Consider the following 14735-nt stretch of genomic DNA (forward strand, 5'->3'; position numbering starts at 1 on the left):
GCAAATAAGTTAGGAGATACTGGACAGAAGTAAATGACTTGAAAACTTTTCAGTCAAGCTCTGAATTACTTGAGATGTTGCTTCTAAGATCTAACCAAATTCTATCACAAATGTAAGCAAAATGGAAAAAAAAGAAAAATAAATTAATTTATATCTTCACATTCTAGTATTACCTTTTTAACGCTTGCCGAAAAGTCTGCTATGATTTTCAAAATGTTGTTAGTTTCAGGGAAATCTTTGCAAACATATGGTTCTTCAGCACATATTACTCTAATTGCAAGGCCAGGACCTAAAAGGTAAAAATGGAACAACTTAATGTCATCTGTACCCAATGTGAAAATGATTAGTTATGCTTCAGAAATATTACATGACAGCAATTAAGAGTATGGTAATCAAACCATCATTCTCAGAAAGCAATTTAGCAAAGGGCTTGCAAATATATGATCATGGTTATTACTTCTGAAGTGCATCAGAAATACTCTTAAGAACTTCCACTAAAATAAGACACGAGGGTTACATACCCAACTTTCTTTCCTATTTCAAATACTACTCCTTCCTTACTCTCCTGTACTGCAACATTCTGGTCCCATTGTTCTGTTTTCCCTTTCCCTCCACTTTGCTCCATGTAGTTCAGCCTACCTTAGAATTAGGAGAGGGAAAGAGAAATAGAGACCTATAAAAAAAACTAAATACATTGTAAAATGTTGCTTATGCAGTAGATATTTGGGAACAAAAAGATATTTTTGTTATATAGAGAGATGGGTTTCAATTCCCGCTTGAACCTACATGCCCCTTTGGAACCTGTTAGAATCAGAGGTTCTATCATTCTAAGTATTGATAAATTTAATTAAACTTATACCTGGGAATGGATGTCTTGAAACCAGTTCTTCAGGCAAACCTAGTTCCCTTCCAAGCACTCTTACTTCATCCTTGTGGAAATCTTTCAGTGGTTCTATTACTTTTCCCTATAAGGGAAAACAGTATGATTTATATTCAGGAACTCATTTTTAAATAGTGTATACTTAATGAAAACAATTCTAATGTATTACCACTATTAAGGTTATCATTTAAATCTTGTATCTACAATCCTAATGAAATATCAGCAGAAGCAAAAACAACAGGGAAGTGACTCAAAGAACTCTCTTATTTATTGATATAATGCCAATATACATATATGTACATGCATTCAACACACATACAGTCATACTCCACAGAAACAACGCAATACACTATATTTATTTTAACCTCTTATTGTTAAGCAGGAAATAAATTTTGATATATTGATAAGATTGAATCTAATATTGCTTGTGTATTTAAAAGAACAGTAGAAAGTCTCATTTTGTGTGGGTTGCATACAAATATTTTGGATTGCAGCTTAGTCCTTCCTATGTGAAAGTACTATTAAATTTCAAAAATAATTATTTAACTAACAAAGCCTTAAACCCTCAATAATACTAGATAAGCAACTAGAAAAGAAATTGGGCAGAGTTTATCAATGCTCAACTATTTCTCCAGAAAATTGAAAGGTCAGATGTGATGTTCCATTTACCTCTTCCCGTAACTTTCTGATGAGCTCTGTGTCATTGTGATGCGTCTTGATGACTTCTGCTTTGCCACTAGCAACAACAGAAGCACTTTCAATGAGATCAGGCCTCAACGTTCCTTGGGCAAGGAAGACTTCTTCTGGTTTCAAGTTCAGTTCTCCAATAACTTCATTAGCAATCTAGATATGGGGTAGAGAAAGAGAAAGATTTTAGATGAAATTCTACAATTAAGATAAGCCATAACTCTTCAGGAATGGCAGCTATGCCAATACAGGTAGTCCTCACTTACTGATGGTAATTGAGACCAGGAACTCTGTTGCTAAGCAATGCAATCATAAGGCACAATGTCACGTAACTGCGCCGACTTACAAAGGCAGTCCCAGCAGTCCCAGTTGCCATTGTTAGACAAATCTCATGTGATCACAGCATCAGGCAGTCATGTGATTGCCATCTGCGACCTCCTCCAAGCTTCACCATTGATTTGCTTGTCGGAAGCCAGCAGTGAAGGTTGCAAATGGTTATTACGTGACCATGGGATGCTGCGACATTGTAATTGCAAGCTGGTCACCGAGCACCCAAATTGCAATCAGGTGACTGCAGGGACACTGCAATGGCCACAATTACAAGACCCCGTCGTAAGTACCCCTCATTCAGTGCCACTGTAAATTCAAATGGTTGCTGAATGAGTGGATGTTAAGCGAGAATTACCTGTATGATAAGTGATAGTCATATTAGGGCTGGGCAGTGCTTTGGATACACAGGCAAAAAGTGTGTTGGAAATCATGGGGGTATACACATAGGACCTGTCAGCAACTCCTACAATTAAATGTGCCTTTTCCAGCCTAACAAGTTGATGACTGGAGTTACATGAACATCCCACATCATCTAAAGTAACTTTTTGTCTTCAAATCTAAAGCACTGCACAGTTCTTAATTCATATGCAGTTCTGTCACTTAGTGTCAGGCCTTTGAGGTGGGCAAGATCAGGAAACCGGAGTTGCTAGGGGTTTGGGAATGTACTTCAACCCAGTTATAGTAATGTAACAGGACCCTTAAAGCTTCTCAGAGCCTCTCTATACTTCAACTTTTATCTAACACAATCAAGGTAGAGTTGTTCTGAATTTCTTTCTACTTTCCTAGGACTTGTGTTTTTTTCTGTAAAGGCTTGGCATTCCCCTTCCCCTTCTCTGGCTCAAACTGACACTCCATCGCACTTAGCAGGAAACTAAACTGTAATTACTACAACAATCTGTCCTTTCATAGTCTACAGTCAACATAAGAAATTTTACTAAAGTTAGGAACTCCACAGCATTGGAAGAAAACAATGCAACTGACTGAGAGTGTAGTTATGTTCATTTTTTTAACCATAATGTTTTATTACAACAATATTTCTTTGTGAATACACTCTTCTGTATATGTGCATATAATAGACTCATGCTTAGTATTGTGTTCATTATGCTATTACATTTTTATCACATTTTTATTATGCAAAACTCTTTAATATTTTAAGCTGAGCCAGCAATAGCTGCATTGTAACAATTTGTTCTGGCTACAAGAGAATCCTTTAATTCTTTCACAGCAATTTATGAAACATGAATTGTAGACAATTTCAAAGCAGCCCAAAGCAAAAATGATTGAAGCACTGACTTAACATGCCACAACTGAATTATAATATGGTCATTTTCAGTGTATATAAAATAAAATGCCCTACTGGATAAAACTGTGGACTTTGCTTAAAAGACAGTTTTGTTTCACTTTTATTAAAAGCTTATTTCTAAAAGTGTGCACAAGTCTACAGGGAAAATGGAGCTTGGACTATTCCAATATGTCTGAAGTATGGCAGGATAAGTCCTACTACTGATCACCAAAATGGCGGAAAAGGCCAGATAAACCATAGTATGGTTTTTATCATGACATTTGTGAGTACTTGCTTTACCCTATGGTTTATGATGCATAAACAACATAGTAGGGCATGTAAATGAGGTACTAAGAATTAGTAATTTGATCCTTTCAAGTACCGTATTTTTCCGACAATAAGATGCCCCCATGTACAAGACGACCCCCACTTTTCCAACCCAAAATTAAAAAATCAATATTTTAAAGATAGTGCAGAACACATTTTTATTTAGTAATTAGTTAACATTTACCTGATACACTCAGTGGGAGGAGGTCCAAACCGTCTCTCTGCAGCTCTATTTCCAGGCTCTTTTAAATAGCTGATTACATTCAATCATGAGTGAAACTGCCGATAGCTTGTCTCTGCAAACAGCCTTCCTCTAATTGATTTGTTCAGCATCAGCTGACGTCAGTTACATCAGGTTCGTGATTGGAGGAACTCTGTTTGGGAGACAAGCTATTTCACTTGTGATTGGAGGCTAGCAATAGGAGGAAGCCTCTCTACAGAAACAAAGTATGGGCAGTTTTGCAACCGCGCGATTCTCGGCTGACTTCCTTGAATAAGATGCCCTTCAGTTTTTAGGGTAAGGATTTTAGAAAAAAGTATCGTCTTATAGTCGGAAAAATACGGTATTCCATCAGAGCAGGGAAGTTTATGTCAGTTTGGTCAGTTTTCAAAAATATTTGTGAACTAATACAAAACCTAAATTACCAAATTAGCCAGTATGCTAGCTGGTACAAGTATACATTCCTAAAAGGAAATTACTGTAAAGCATCAACACAATTGCGATTTAATATTCTCCTCATAAAAACTGAAGAAAAGATTCACTTGAGATTTCTGAAAACCAGAGATAGACTATACTAATGGACACATTAAGTACCTTCACAAAAGTGTCACCAATAATCTTGCGTTTTTCCTCAGGACTTGTAGTCATATTCAGTGTTTTACTGATCCTTTTTCGGGGAGTTCTGTCTTCTTCAGAGATGGGTAAAGTTGTTGTACCATTGTAGAACCAATGAGCTGCATTTACCACTATATAACATACAGGTGTTGTGGTTAATCACATTGCTGAAATATTTTGAAAACATTCCAACATTTTTTCCCACTTCCAAGGATTCAGCATTGGAACACTAATTCAAGATAAAACATATTTTTTCCTGTTCATTGGGCTTTCTTTTCTTTGTTCTTTACTATCATTATTAGGGGTTAGCAAAGCATGCAATCATCATTTTAAACACAAACCACTGAGGCACTGCAGTTCAATTGCTGGGTTACAATGGTGGGGACCTAAGTTGGAGTCCCCAGATAGCCATGATACTCTGTGAGTCACTTAAACCGGTCACTTTCTCTCATGCCAAATATATATTACAAGCTTGTTGTCAGGATAAAGCTTTTTATTTACTACAGCCAGATATTTCATATAATGTAATGGAAAAACAACAATATTCCTTTCTTCCATCACAATGTAATGAATCATCTAATTTCCTTAGACAGCATGAAAAAAATCCAATTTATTAATACATAACATAAGAACATAAGCAATGCCCTGCTGGTTTGGACCTGTGGCCCATCTAGTCCAGCATCTGTTCTCATAGTGATCAACCAGCTGAACAAGGAAGTCTACTAGCCTCCCAGCAGTTGGCCTTCAGATGCAGTCACATTGCCACCAAGGCTAATAGCCACTGATCCCCATGAGTTCCATGAATTAGTCGAACCCCTTTTTGAAGCCAGCCAAGCTTGTACCATATCTTGCAGTAGCGAATTATATGTTGTGTAAAAGAGCGAAGGCAATGGCACTATACAGATTATTACTAAATCACTGTAGGCAGGGAGACAACCAGGGATATCAGGAGTTGGAAGCTGAGAGGTTCCCCCATTCAGTTGGTGCAATTTTTGCTGGAGGCCTTTCTCTGTCACTCAAGAGGAGGGCAGTTCTACTCTGGAACCACTGAAGAAAGTATTAAGCCAAACATTCTATGATAAAGGCTGGCTGATGAGTGATAACAACAGGGAAAGATTAAAAAGTTGGAGCTAGTCCAATTTTGGGAGCATTCAAAAAGTGTTGTAGAAACCAAAGGAAAAATAAATTGTAGGAATGTACAACTTAATTGTGAGCCGCCCAGAGTCACCCATTGGGGGAGATGGGCAGCATACAAATTTAAGAATGAATGAATGAATGAATGAATGAATGAATGAATGAATGAATGAATGAATGAATGAATGGATTTCCCCATATAGTTTCCAGGGTAAAACACAAGCTCCCTCAGGAGGTAGGCATGACATTTTCTGCTTTTAAAAAAGGAGGAAAGATCTTCCTCTTTAGCCAGGCGTTTTCACCTTCAATTAATAATAGTGATTTTAACCACTAAAAATCTGATAAAGTTTGTTTTATTCTTTATTATTGGCTGCCTTGAGTGCTGACTGGATATAAGATAGCAATCTTACAAATAAAATAACAACAATATAAAAAATGCTGAGATATCTACCAAAAGATCCAGTGGTAACTTGTATGATGATGACAAGACTATCTACCCAATATATTAAATTTTTGCACATATATTTTCCAAGAAAACTCCTACATTCTTAAGGATCCTTATTTTTCAAAACTAAAAATTAAAATGAGGTGAACTATCCTGCACTTAAATTTTAAAAAGGTAAAAGCTAAATATTCTAAAACTCAGCAAAGATACCGGAAAGATTTTTTAAAAACTTAGTATAAGAGGAATACCTTTAACTTGAATTCCCAATTTTTTGAGTGCCTCCTCCACTGATTGACTTTCTCTCTTGCGCATGAATCCATTATCTATGTGCACTGCTAACACTTGGTCTTGATTTAAAGCACGATTCAGTAAAGCTGTGCACACCGTAGAATCCACACCTCCACTGAGTAAAACCTGAATGGGTTAAGTGGAAACAGAAATAATTAAATCAGCCTTCCCCATCTAGTAGCTTTCAGAAGTGTTAAACTACAGCTCCCAGAATTCCCAGCCATTGACTATGCATTCTGGAAGCTGAAGTCTAATACATCCAAGGAAACAATAAGTGAAAAGGCTACAATAAATACATTTAATAAACAGAACAATATGATCAAGCATAACATTACATTTGCTTTTCTAGTTTCCACTGTTTTTATTACAGGGTTGGACATGTGTAGCTCCTAGTCCCATTTCTGCGGTTTAACCCCAGACTGGGCTCCTCTATTTCAGTGGTAAACACAGAATGTTGGTTGCATGCTTTTTTGTTTAACAGGGCTTGCTTATTTGTTTTTATGTTTAAAATCTCCATGCATGAAAAAAGGGCTGACATGTTGGTATCTCCCCAACTTCCAATTCGGCACAGTCTCATTGCCACATTCTTTGGGTTTTGGCTGAAAAAACTGCTCTTTCCCATTTCACTCCAATATCAAGCCTCAATACACTGAAGTCATTGTTCAGCTAAACAAAACAAAAGGTGTTTTTTTTTTTAAAGCATATGAAGTATGAACACTGAAACTGATAAACCAAATCATCATCAGATACTATCCTTAACAGGAATACTATAGATTAAACTTCAAACCTTACCAGGACTTTTGATGATCCTACTTTCTCCTTAATATCTTGAATGCATTCCATTTCTCTGTTCTGAACTGTGAAGGTACCACTGCACCCAGCAATGTCGAAAAGGAAGTTTTTCAGCATCACTTTCCCATTCACCGTAAGACTAACTTCAGGATGGAACTGTGCTCCATACAGTTTTTTAGATTCATTTGCTATAGCTTGGGAGTTATTAAAAACAAAAAATGTAATAATTTCATCTCTAAGAAAAGGAAAGCATATTTTTTAAAAAAATATGTAAGATAAAAATATGTCTACAGGACAAACATGTCAAAATATTATTAAAATAAGAATCTACTGTATTTTCCTTTCCCAAGCTGATACCCTCCTGATGTAGTGGGACTTCCATTTTCCAGAATTCCCAGCTGGCTTGTCAGTTTTAGGAAAACTGTACTATGGTTTTAAATAATACACAGTTTATAAGATGACAAATGAGTGAGTCAAATAAAATGAGTCTGATCAATGCTTTGCTATATGAACAGAACCAGAACACATCTTTATTCGGTTAATGACCAGCAAATTGCTATATGAAAATGACCCACTGATATTAAATTTATTTCCTGAGCATCTTATATCAAGTCTTCTCAGGTCACAGATATTAGCTGTACAAGCCACTACTTGTACATTCTGTGTTTAGAGGTTCAAAACAAGGAGTTGTGCTAAAACCGACTTAAATGTATTTCTGTTGAAGCAATGAAACAAGCAAGGAAACCATTTAGCAACTTACACATGCTAAATAATATTATTCCTACTAAGAAAATATCTAAGAGTAACAGATTGCTACCATAAGCAAAGTAAGGCTTTTGGATTCAGTTCACTTTGTTAAAATATCTATATAGATGCTCCATATATTGATGACACTGGCTAGCTCATATAAGTGTTGCCCCACTGTGTCATATGCCAGAGGAAGTGGTTTAAAACTTTCTAATTAGGAACTATGGCTTATTACTATACTTAATAGGTAAATTGTTCAGATTAAAGCAGGCCACCATTTACATCGTACAAAACTGTCACTAAGAAATTTCTTCCAGTTGGTGTTGATATGGGGGGTGGGGGGTGGGAATCCAGTCTGCAGTCCCTACTTTGTGGAGTGCTGCAGGATTGGTCCTTTCTCCCCTCATGTTTAACATCTACATGAGGCTGCAGGGTGAGGTTATCCAATGGTTTGGGGTGAGGTATCACCAATATACTGATGATACTCAGGTTTACAGTATATCTCCACCACAGGCTGCCTGAGCGATGCCGTGGACGTCCTATCCCAGTATCTGGAGGCTATGGAGGGTGGGATGCGGCGCAAAAGCCTTTGGCTCAACCCAAGCAAGACTGCGTAGCTTTGGGCATTTGGACCTTCTGGTGCTGGGAACCTTCCATCATTGGTCTTAGATGGGGTGCATAATCTGGGGGTCCTCCTGGACTCACAGCTCCTGCTCAAAGGGCAGGTGGCAGCTGTGGCTAGGAGGGCCTTTGCACACCTTTGGGTTGTGCACCAGCTGTGCCCGTTCTGGGACCGGGAGGCCCTGCTCACTGTCACTCATGCCCTTGTAACCTCTCATCTGGATTACTGCAACACGCTTTATTTGACGCTTGAAGAGCATTCGGAAGCTTCAACTGGTGCAGAATGTGGCAGCATGGGTAGTAAATGGCACCAGTTACTTGTCACATGTAACACTGCTACTCTGTGAGCTGCATTGGTTGCCAGTGTGCTTCTAGGTACAATTCAAGGTGCTAGTGGCCACCTTTAAAGCCCTTCATGGCTTAGGGTTGGATTACTTGAGGGACTGCCTGTCCCCAGTTGTTTCTACCTGTCTGATCTGGTCAGGCAGGATGGTAATGCTTCAGGCCCTGTCGCCTAAGGACTGCCGGTTGGCAGGGTCTAGAAGACATGCCTTTTCTGCCGTAGCATCCTCCTTTGTGATGGAAGGCATGAGCGGGGAGGATTCTGGAAGGAAGTTTCAAGGTTACAGGGAGGGGGAGTGACATTCCAAGCATCTCCTCAGCCTCCGGCTGGACTGTGTGAAAGGAAGGAGGAAGAAACTGGCCCCTCCCTAAGGGCTTGATGGTTATAGCTGCTCTCACTGGGGAATTAGTCTGGAGAGATTCTGTCTATTAGGTGCAAGCTAATAAAGAAGCTGAGCTGATTTCCGGACTCTCTCCTGTGATTCTTGGGCTGAACCTGACACCCTTATGGAACATTCTCCCTCCGGAGATCAGGATGGCCCCGACCCTGGCTGGCCTTTTGTAAGGCCTAAAAGACCTGGTTCTGTGCTCAGCCCTGGGGCCCCAACTGTACGCAGGGACCTGTTCCTTGCTTGTGTTAGTGCTTGTGTTGTTGTTTCTCGGCTGCATGTATTTTAACTTTTATGTTTGTTATTGTTTTTATTCTATTTTAATTTGGTTTGCTGCCCAGAGTCACTTGTTGAGATGGGCAGCTATATAAATTGGATAAATAAACAAACAAACATCTTGCCTTTTGCCATTGTAATCAAGCAATAGGACACCCCCCACCTTTTTTTGTCTAAAAATGTTAGCATTTTATCTGCCAAGTCTTGGAATTATTTTCTTGGAAACGAACTACAAATTAAATCTACATACACTACAAATTAAAGTTATGCCTTTAGGTTTTTTTAGTTTTAAAATCACAGTTCCCTGCACTGTATGCAACTCATTGAAAATATATTTTACAAAACAAATTCCTGTTCAAACCAGCACCAAAACATAATCAAAATTTACAGAAAATTGATAATGTGGAAAATACAGTACCTGCTACAACATTTCCAGACTGAGCAACAACTTTGAATCCATCTGCTACCTTATCTACGCTATCTCCATGGGTAAGGAGCACAACCTCTTCTTTCTGAAGTCCCCTGAACAGATGCAAGATCACAAAATAAAAGGTCTTACATCATTAAAAGCCATCAGTTTAAAATAATAAAGAGGAAACATGAAGTATCTACAATTTTTTCAGAGCATTAATGAATATTTTCCATGGTTTGAAAATGACCGTTAAACACAGCCCTTTGTAATTCATAAGGTATCCAATTTAATTTCAGCTTCATAATTCATTACCAAAAGTTTTTCATACCTGAATAATGAACAAGTGTTATCTAATGTAATGCTGAAGACACCATCTTCTCTGACATCTTTTTTGTGTACTGTACCACCAAATACCTTATTCATCATCTGTCAAAAACAGAAAAGTAAGTTACTAGTCAGTTAGTAAGTTCCTACATTTCAGCTACTGTTGGCTACTCTTTCCGTTTGCTTAGCATTTCCTTTGCACAGAATTAACCAAAAATCAGACGACCTGTTCAGGATATCAGAACTGTTTACTGCTTACCAAAGTGCAAGTAATTTATATATTTAATATTGTAAATAATTACTATGGCGTTGGTAATTTCACCTACCTATCCCTTCCCACTTGCGCTGCTTTATTCTCTACAGCAATAGAGAAGCTGCTTGGCCCTCCTCTGCATTTAAATATTCCCTAATTCTCTAAATGCTGCAGAATACAAGAAAAGTGAGAAACAAAATCCAACTCGGGCAGCACCTACCATTTTATGCTCTGCTGTCACCTTTCTGCAGATATCTAACTTGCAAGTCAATTCTGAACAGTACAAGAGCTATTTAAAATAATAAACATTTGCTCCCATTTCTTCCAGAATTGGACTTCATAAGTCATCTTGATGTTGTCTTTAGTCATTCCCAAGATGTCTCAAAACATCAACTTCTTGACTGAGTTTAGCTAATTCTGTAAGAACCAGGATTATATCCAGTCATTTTTAAGCTTCCAACCTTAAACACTATAGTACATCTCACTCAATTCAGACTGCAGGTGCAAATTCACAATTGTTCCTCTTCAGTAAGAATTTTTTTGCCTATAGAAAACATAGTTGTTACAGCAGATATTTATAGCTTTCTACATAAAGCAGATTTTTAAAAATATGAAATAGCAATCATGTAATTCACCTGAGAATAGGTTTACTATTTCCTCGCTTCTTTATGAGACCTTAGGATTGCTTATGAATCTATATAGCTGAAAATGGGTTTCAAAATCATAATAAAAGTGATACAGATATATGTCTGCATTGGGCTCATTACATTGTGATGCCAGATTTCAAGACCCAACCTTTTTAGTTATCTCTATTATAAAGCAATATAAGATACTACCATTGCATTTTTTTTATTACAGTGTTCAGAGAGATGTAAAAAACTCTATTATTATTCCTTCCATAATAGAAGATTATCTGTCCTACTTGGGCTACCCATAGGCTAGTATTTTTATCTTGGCTTGCAGACTCCATAAACAGATTTCTTCTTGTGCATTTACACATGACAACGGCAGTCAGCAATTTAAAAGCTTGCTTTATTATTATTTCTCACTACACTGTGTTTGATCTTGCATGAAACCTTGCTATTTGAGGGAGTTCTATTTTGACATGGCATTTATTACGCTCGACTGTTTCTGTATTGTTACAACACATTTTAAGCAGTGGTATTTGATTTTGCTGAGATGAATAGAATCAGCAGGCAGCCTACCAAAAGCTTGCTCAGACTCAGTTCTGGGGCTGGTAGGGCTTGGGGGAGTTTTGCACCACTGCAGAGTAGTTTCCATTTCCCAGAACAAAAGACATTTAGGTATTTATGAAAGCCACCTTCTGTTTTCCTCAAATTCAGTCAAGATTTTTCAGGGCTAATAACTTATAAATTAATGTTTCCATGTCAGATTCTCTTGGCCTTTCTTCTTGCTCTCACTGAAACACAAGATTTCTCTCTTGACTTCTTAACTTTTTCTCACTCTAGCTACCCTGCAGATCAGAATTTTTACTTTCATACTTTTGTTGTTTCTTTTTTATTTATATTTATGGAGAATTTTACATGAAGTAAAATACAAATCTAAAGAAAAAGATAGGAAAGAAAGAAAAAAGAAAAAGGTGCAAGAAAAAAAGAAAACTAAAGTTATGAAAAATAATGACTTCCAACTTTCTCTTCAACAGATATTGACAAACCTATCATCTTCCCTCCCTCTTATCTCTTCCAGAAATCCCTTCAGCCCCATATTAAATTCTCATCTTTTTCAATCATTAAATCCATAAATCGTCATTTCACTTTTTTCTGCTTTTAGCAAAAAGTCCATAAAAGGTTTCCAGCCTTTTAAAAAAGCACTTGTTGTTTTCTCCCTAACCAAACAGGTCAGTTTTGCCATTTCTAATTCTGACAGTTTTATGATCCTCCATTGTGGGAATTTCAATACTCTTCCATCTTTGTCCATATAATAAGCTTGCTGCCACACTTTTGTTGTTTCCAAATTCATTCTTTCACTTCCTCCCGGTTGGGAGGTAGCTTGGGCTGAGAGAGTCGGACTCATAAATTCTATGGCTGAATGGGGACTTGAACCTCAGTCTCCCCAATCTGCACCAGCATCTTAATCACACACCAGCATATTAGCGTCCTTGGCATTGTCATTTCTTCATGGTGCTTTAATTTCCCACTTTTAATTCCATTTCTTTGCTTTTTCAAACCCCAACTTGAATTCTTATATTCTATTCCTCTCCCTTCCAGTCCACAGCTTGTGTTTTTAAACCATCAAAAGCTCGGTTCTTACTTTCTCATAATCTCATTACTGCTTATATCTTCTCTTGAATATAGCCTTCATTGCTTTTATCATAGTCTCTTACACTATGGATTCTTTTTCTCTTGTTTGTCTTGCATTTTACAATTGTTTTTTTATCCAGAGTAGTCTCTCATGATATTTTGAGATAAATATATATTTCTTAAGTTAAGACTGTTGCATAAACCTCATTGCCTTCTTTAATTCATCCTTTAATCCTTTTTAAATGCTTTATTTTCTACTGATTTTTCCTTTCCTTATTTTTCTAGTTCTTGTCCCTGCTTTTGGCTATTAATTCTCATTTTCTCTATCCTATTTTATTTCTTCATCAGACCCTACCTAACACTTAGTCCATTATTTGATTAAGTTTTTATTTCTTCTTCACCACTATAAGGAAACGATGTGATAATCCTGTTATTTCTCTTTTTCATGTCTGGTTTCATTTTCCCCCTTCAATAGGCCTACCTCTCATTTCATTTTATTTAATTTGGGGTAATTCAATTTCTTAAAATATTTTTTTTCTTTGTTCTAGTGCTGCCTCTTCTTACTTTAAATGTCCCATATTTTCTCTAATTATTGGAGAGGTCCTACTTAGAGCTTTACCATCTGATTTCCTCCAATTTCTTTCATATTTAAACAACCTGAATTATTTCTTTCCCAGAACCTCAACCTTTCTTACAACACTCTTTTCGACCTTTATATACTATATGTTATAATTAGATACATAGCAATCTTGATTTTTCAAATGCAGCCCTTCTGCTCCTAAGATAACAATATCATGAACAAGAGGAAGGAAGGTGAGCCCCAATGTTTTTGTAGAAATATAAATATAAGGGGAAAAACCTTAATGATTTAGCCTTTCAGAATTTCAACTCACAGGAATTTCCTTATTCTCCTCAATGTTTCCTCAGCATTATTTTCAAAGTTTGGATGTAGTGACCTTTTCTATTATCAGTCCTATCTCAGAATTATATCATTCAAAATTTTCACTGTCAGATGTTCTCAGTTTCTTCTTCCTGTGGTTGTTACCCAAAGATGGATTCCCTAGCCTTTTTGTTCAGTTAATATACTTCTTCTTGGAGGGTCTGGCTTTTTCCTTTATAGCAGTGATACTGGAGGGTCATACCTAATCTAAAGCTCTTGCACTCTGTTCCATTCATCCATTCAGGTAAATATCTCCAGTTCCAATCCTTACTCGAGTTTGACATGTGTTCTGACTTGTACAAAACCTTCACTTTTTCTCTTTTCAACAGTTTGTGCCTTATATTTAATTCCTTGTGGCCTTACTGTTCTACTTAGGGTCTGTTGGCTCTTTTCTAATGTTTCTAAAATCTATAGTTTCTTATCTTCTTTTCTGAAATCCTTATTCACATTCTCATTCTATGCTTATTACAATATTTTTGCTTACCACTTTGCCTCTTTCCATTTATACTTTTTATCTCTATTTTCAAGATTTCTGCTTTTTAACAGATTTTGATTAGGTTATAGCCTTTTCTGCTTTCCCTTTGCTCATTTCCTCTGTTGTCCCATATTAGATCTAACTGCTTCTGACCTGCATATTCTTTTAGAGTCTTGATCCATATCTTCATTGTTTTCCCTCTATTCTTCTTCTCTGTCTCACTATTCAGCAAATAGTATTTTTTTAAACTCAGCTTCCATCATTCTCTTGTGCTACTTTCTTCTCTACTCATCTTCTCTTTTTCATAGAACTTTCTTGGCAAATGACCACTTTGTGTTAATCTAATAATTATCAAAAGCATTTCTTCTATCCTTTGTATTTCATGCCTGGTAATGCTTTGGACTGAGCAAATTAATTTCTCATTTATAAACTGGTATTATTATCTCCTTTGTTTTATTTTAGTTGATCCCAACTACTTCAAATGTTAAATTGATCCAGCTAGTACAAATTTTCTTTCCAGATCACCGCTCTTTTTGATCCCATGTAATTTGGATCATTTGATTCATGTATAGGATCTTGGCAGTTTCAAGTCCTTTTATAAATAATACTAGAGAAGAAGGATAACTCTGAAAAAATTTATGTTGTGTGTGTGGGGGGGGGGGGTTGCAAGAACATTTGTGTATGCAAACTGTACC

At 36.9% G+C, this 14735-nt stretch overlaps 1 protein-coding gene across 1 annotated transcript in view; it reads right to left on the bottom strand.

The window, feature by feature from the left end:
* Window positions 1-14735, bottom strand: part of GMPS (guanosine monophosphate synthase) — a 52275-nt gene that overhangs the window by 12208 nt on the left and 25332 nt on the right. Inside the window, exons 4-11 of the mRNA XM_088131730.1 lie at window positions 10116-10213; window positions 9794-9897; window positions 7001-7194; window positions 6169-6334; window positions 4321-4472; window positions 1550-1723; window positions 860-965; window positions 174-289 (exon numbers count right to left, since the gene is read on the bottom strand). Of these exons, the coding sequence (XP_087987856.1) occupies window positions 174-289; window positions 860-965; window positions 1550-1723; window positions 4321-4472; window positions 6169-6334; window positions 7001-7194; window positions 9794-9897; window positions 10116-10213 (1110 nt within the window). The remainder of the gene's footprint in view (window positions 1-173; window positions 290-859; window positions 966-1549; window positions 1724-4320; window positions 4473-6168; window positions 6335-7000; window positions 7195-9793; window positions 9898-10115; window positions 10214-14735) is intronic.

Source organism: Python bivittatus, unplaced genomic scaffold (genome assembly GCF_059951505.1).
Source record: "Python bivittatus isolate LINGU-HERP-01145 unplaced genomic scaffold, Pbiv_v1 ctg000980_np1212, whole genome shotgun sequence".
NCBI classification, from domain to species: domain Eukaryota; kingdom Metazoa; phylum Chordata; class Lepidosauria; order Squamata; family Pythonidae; genus Python; species Python bivittatus.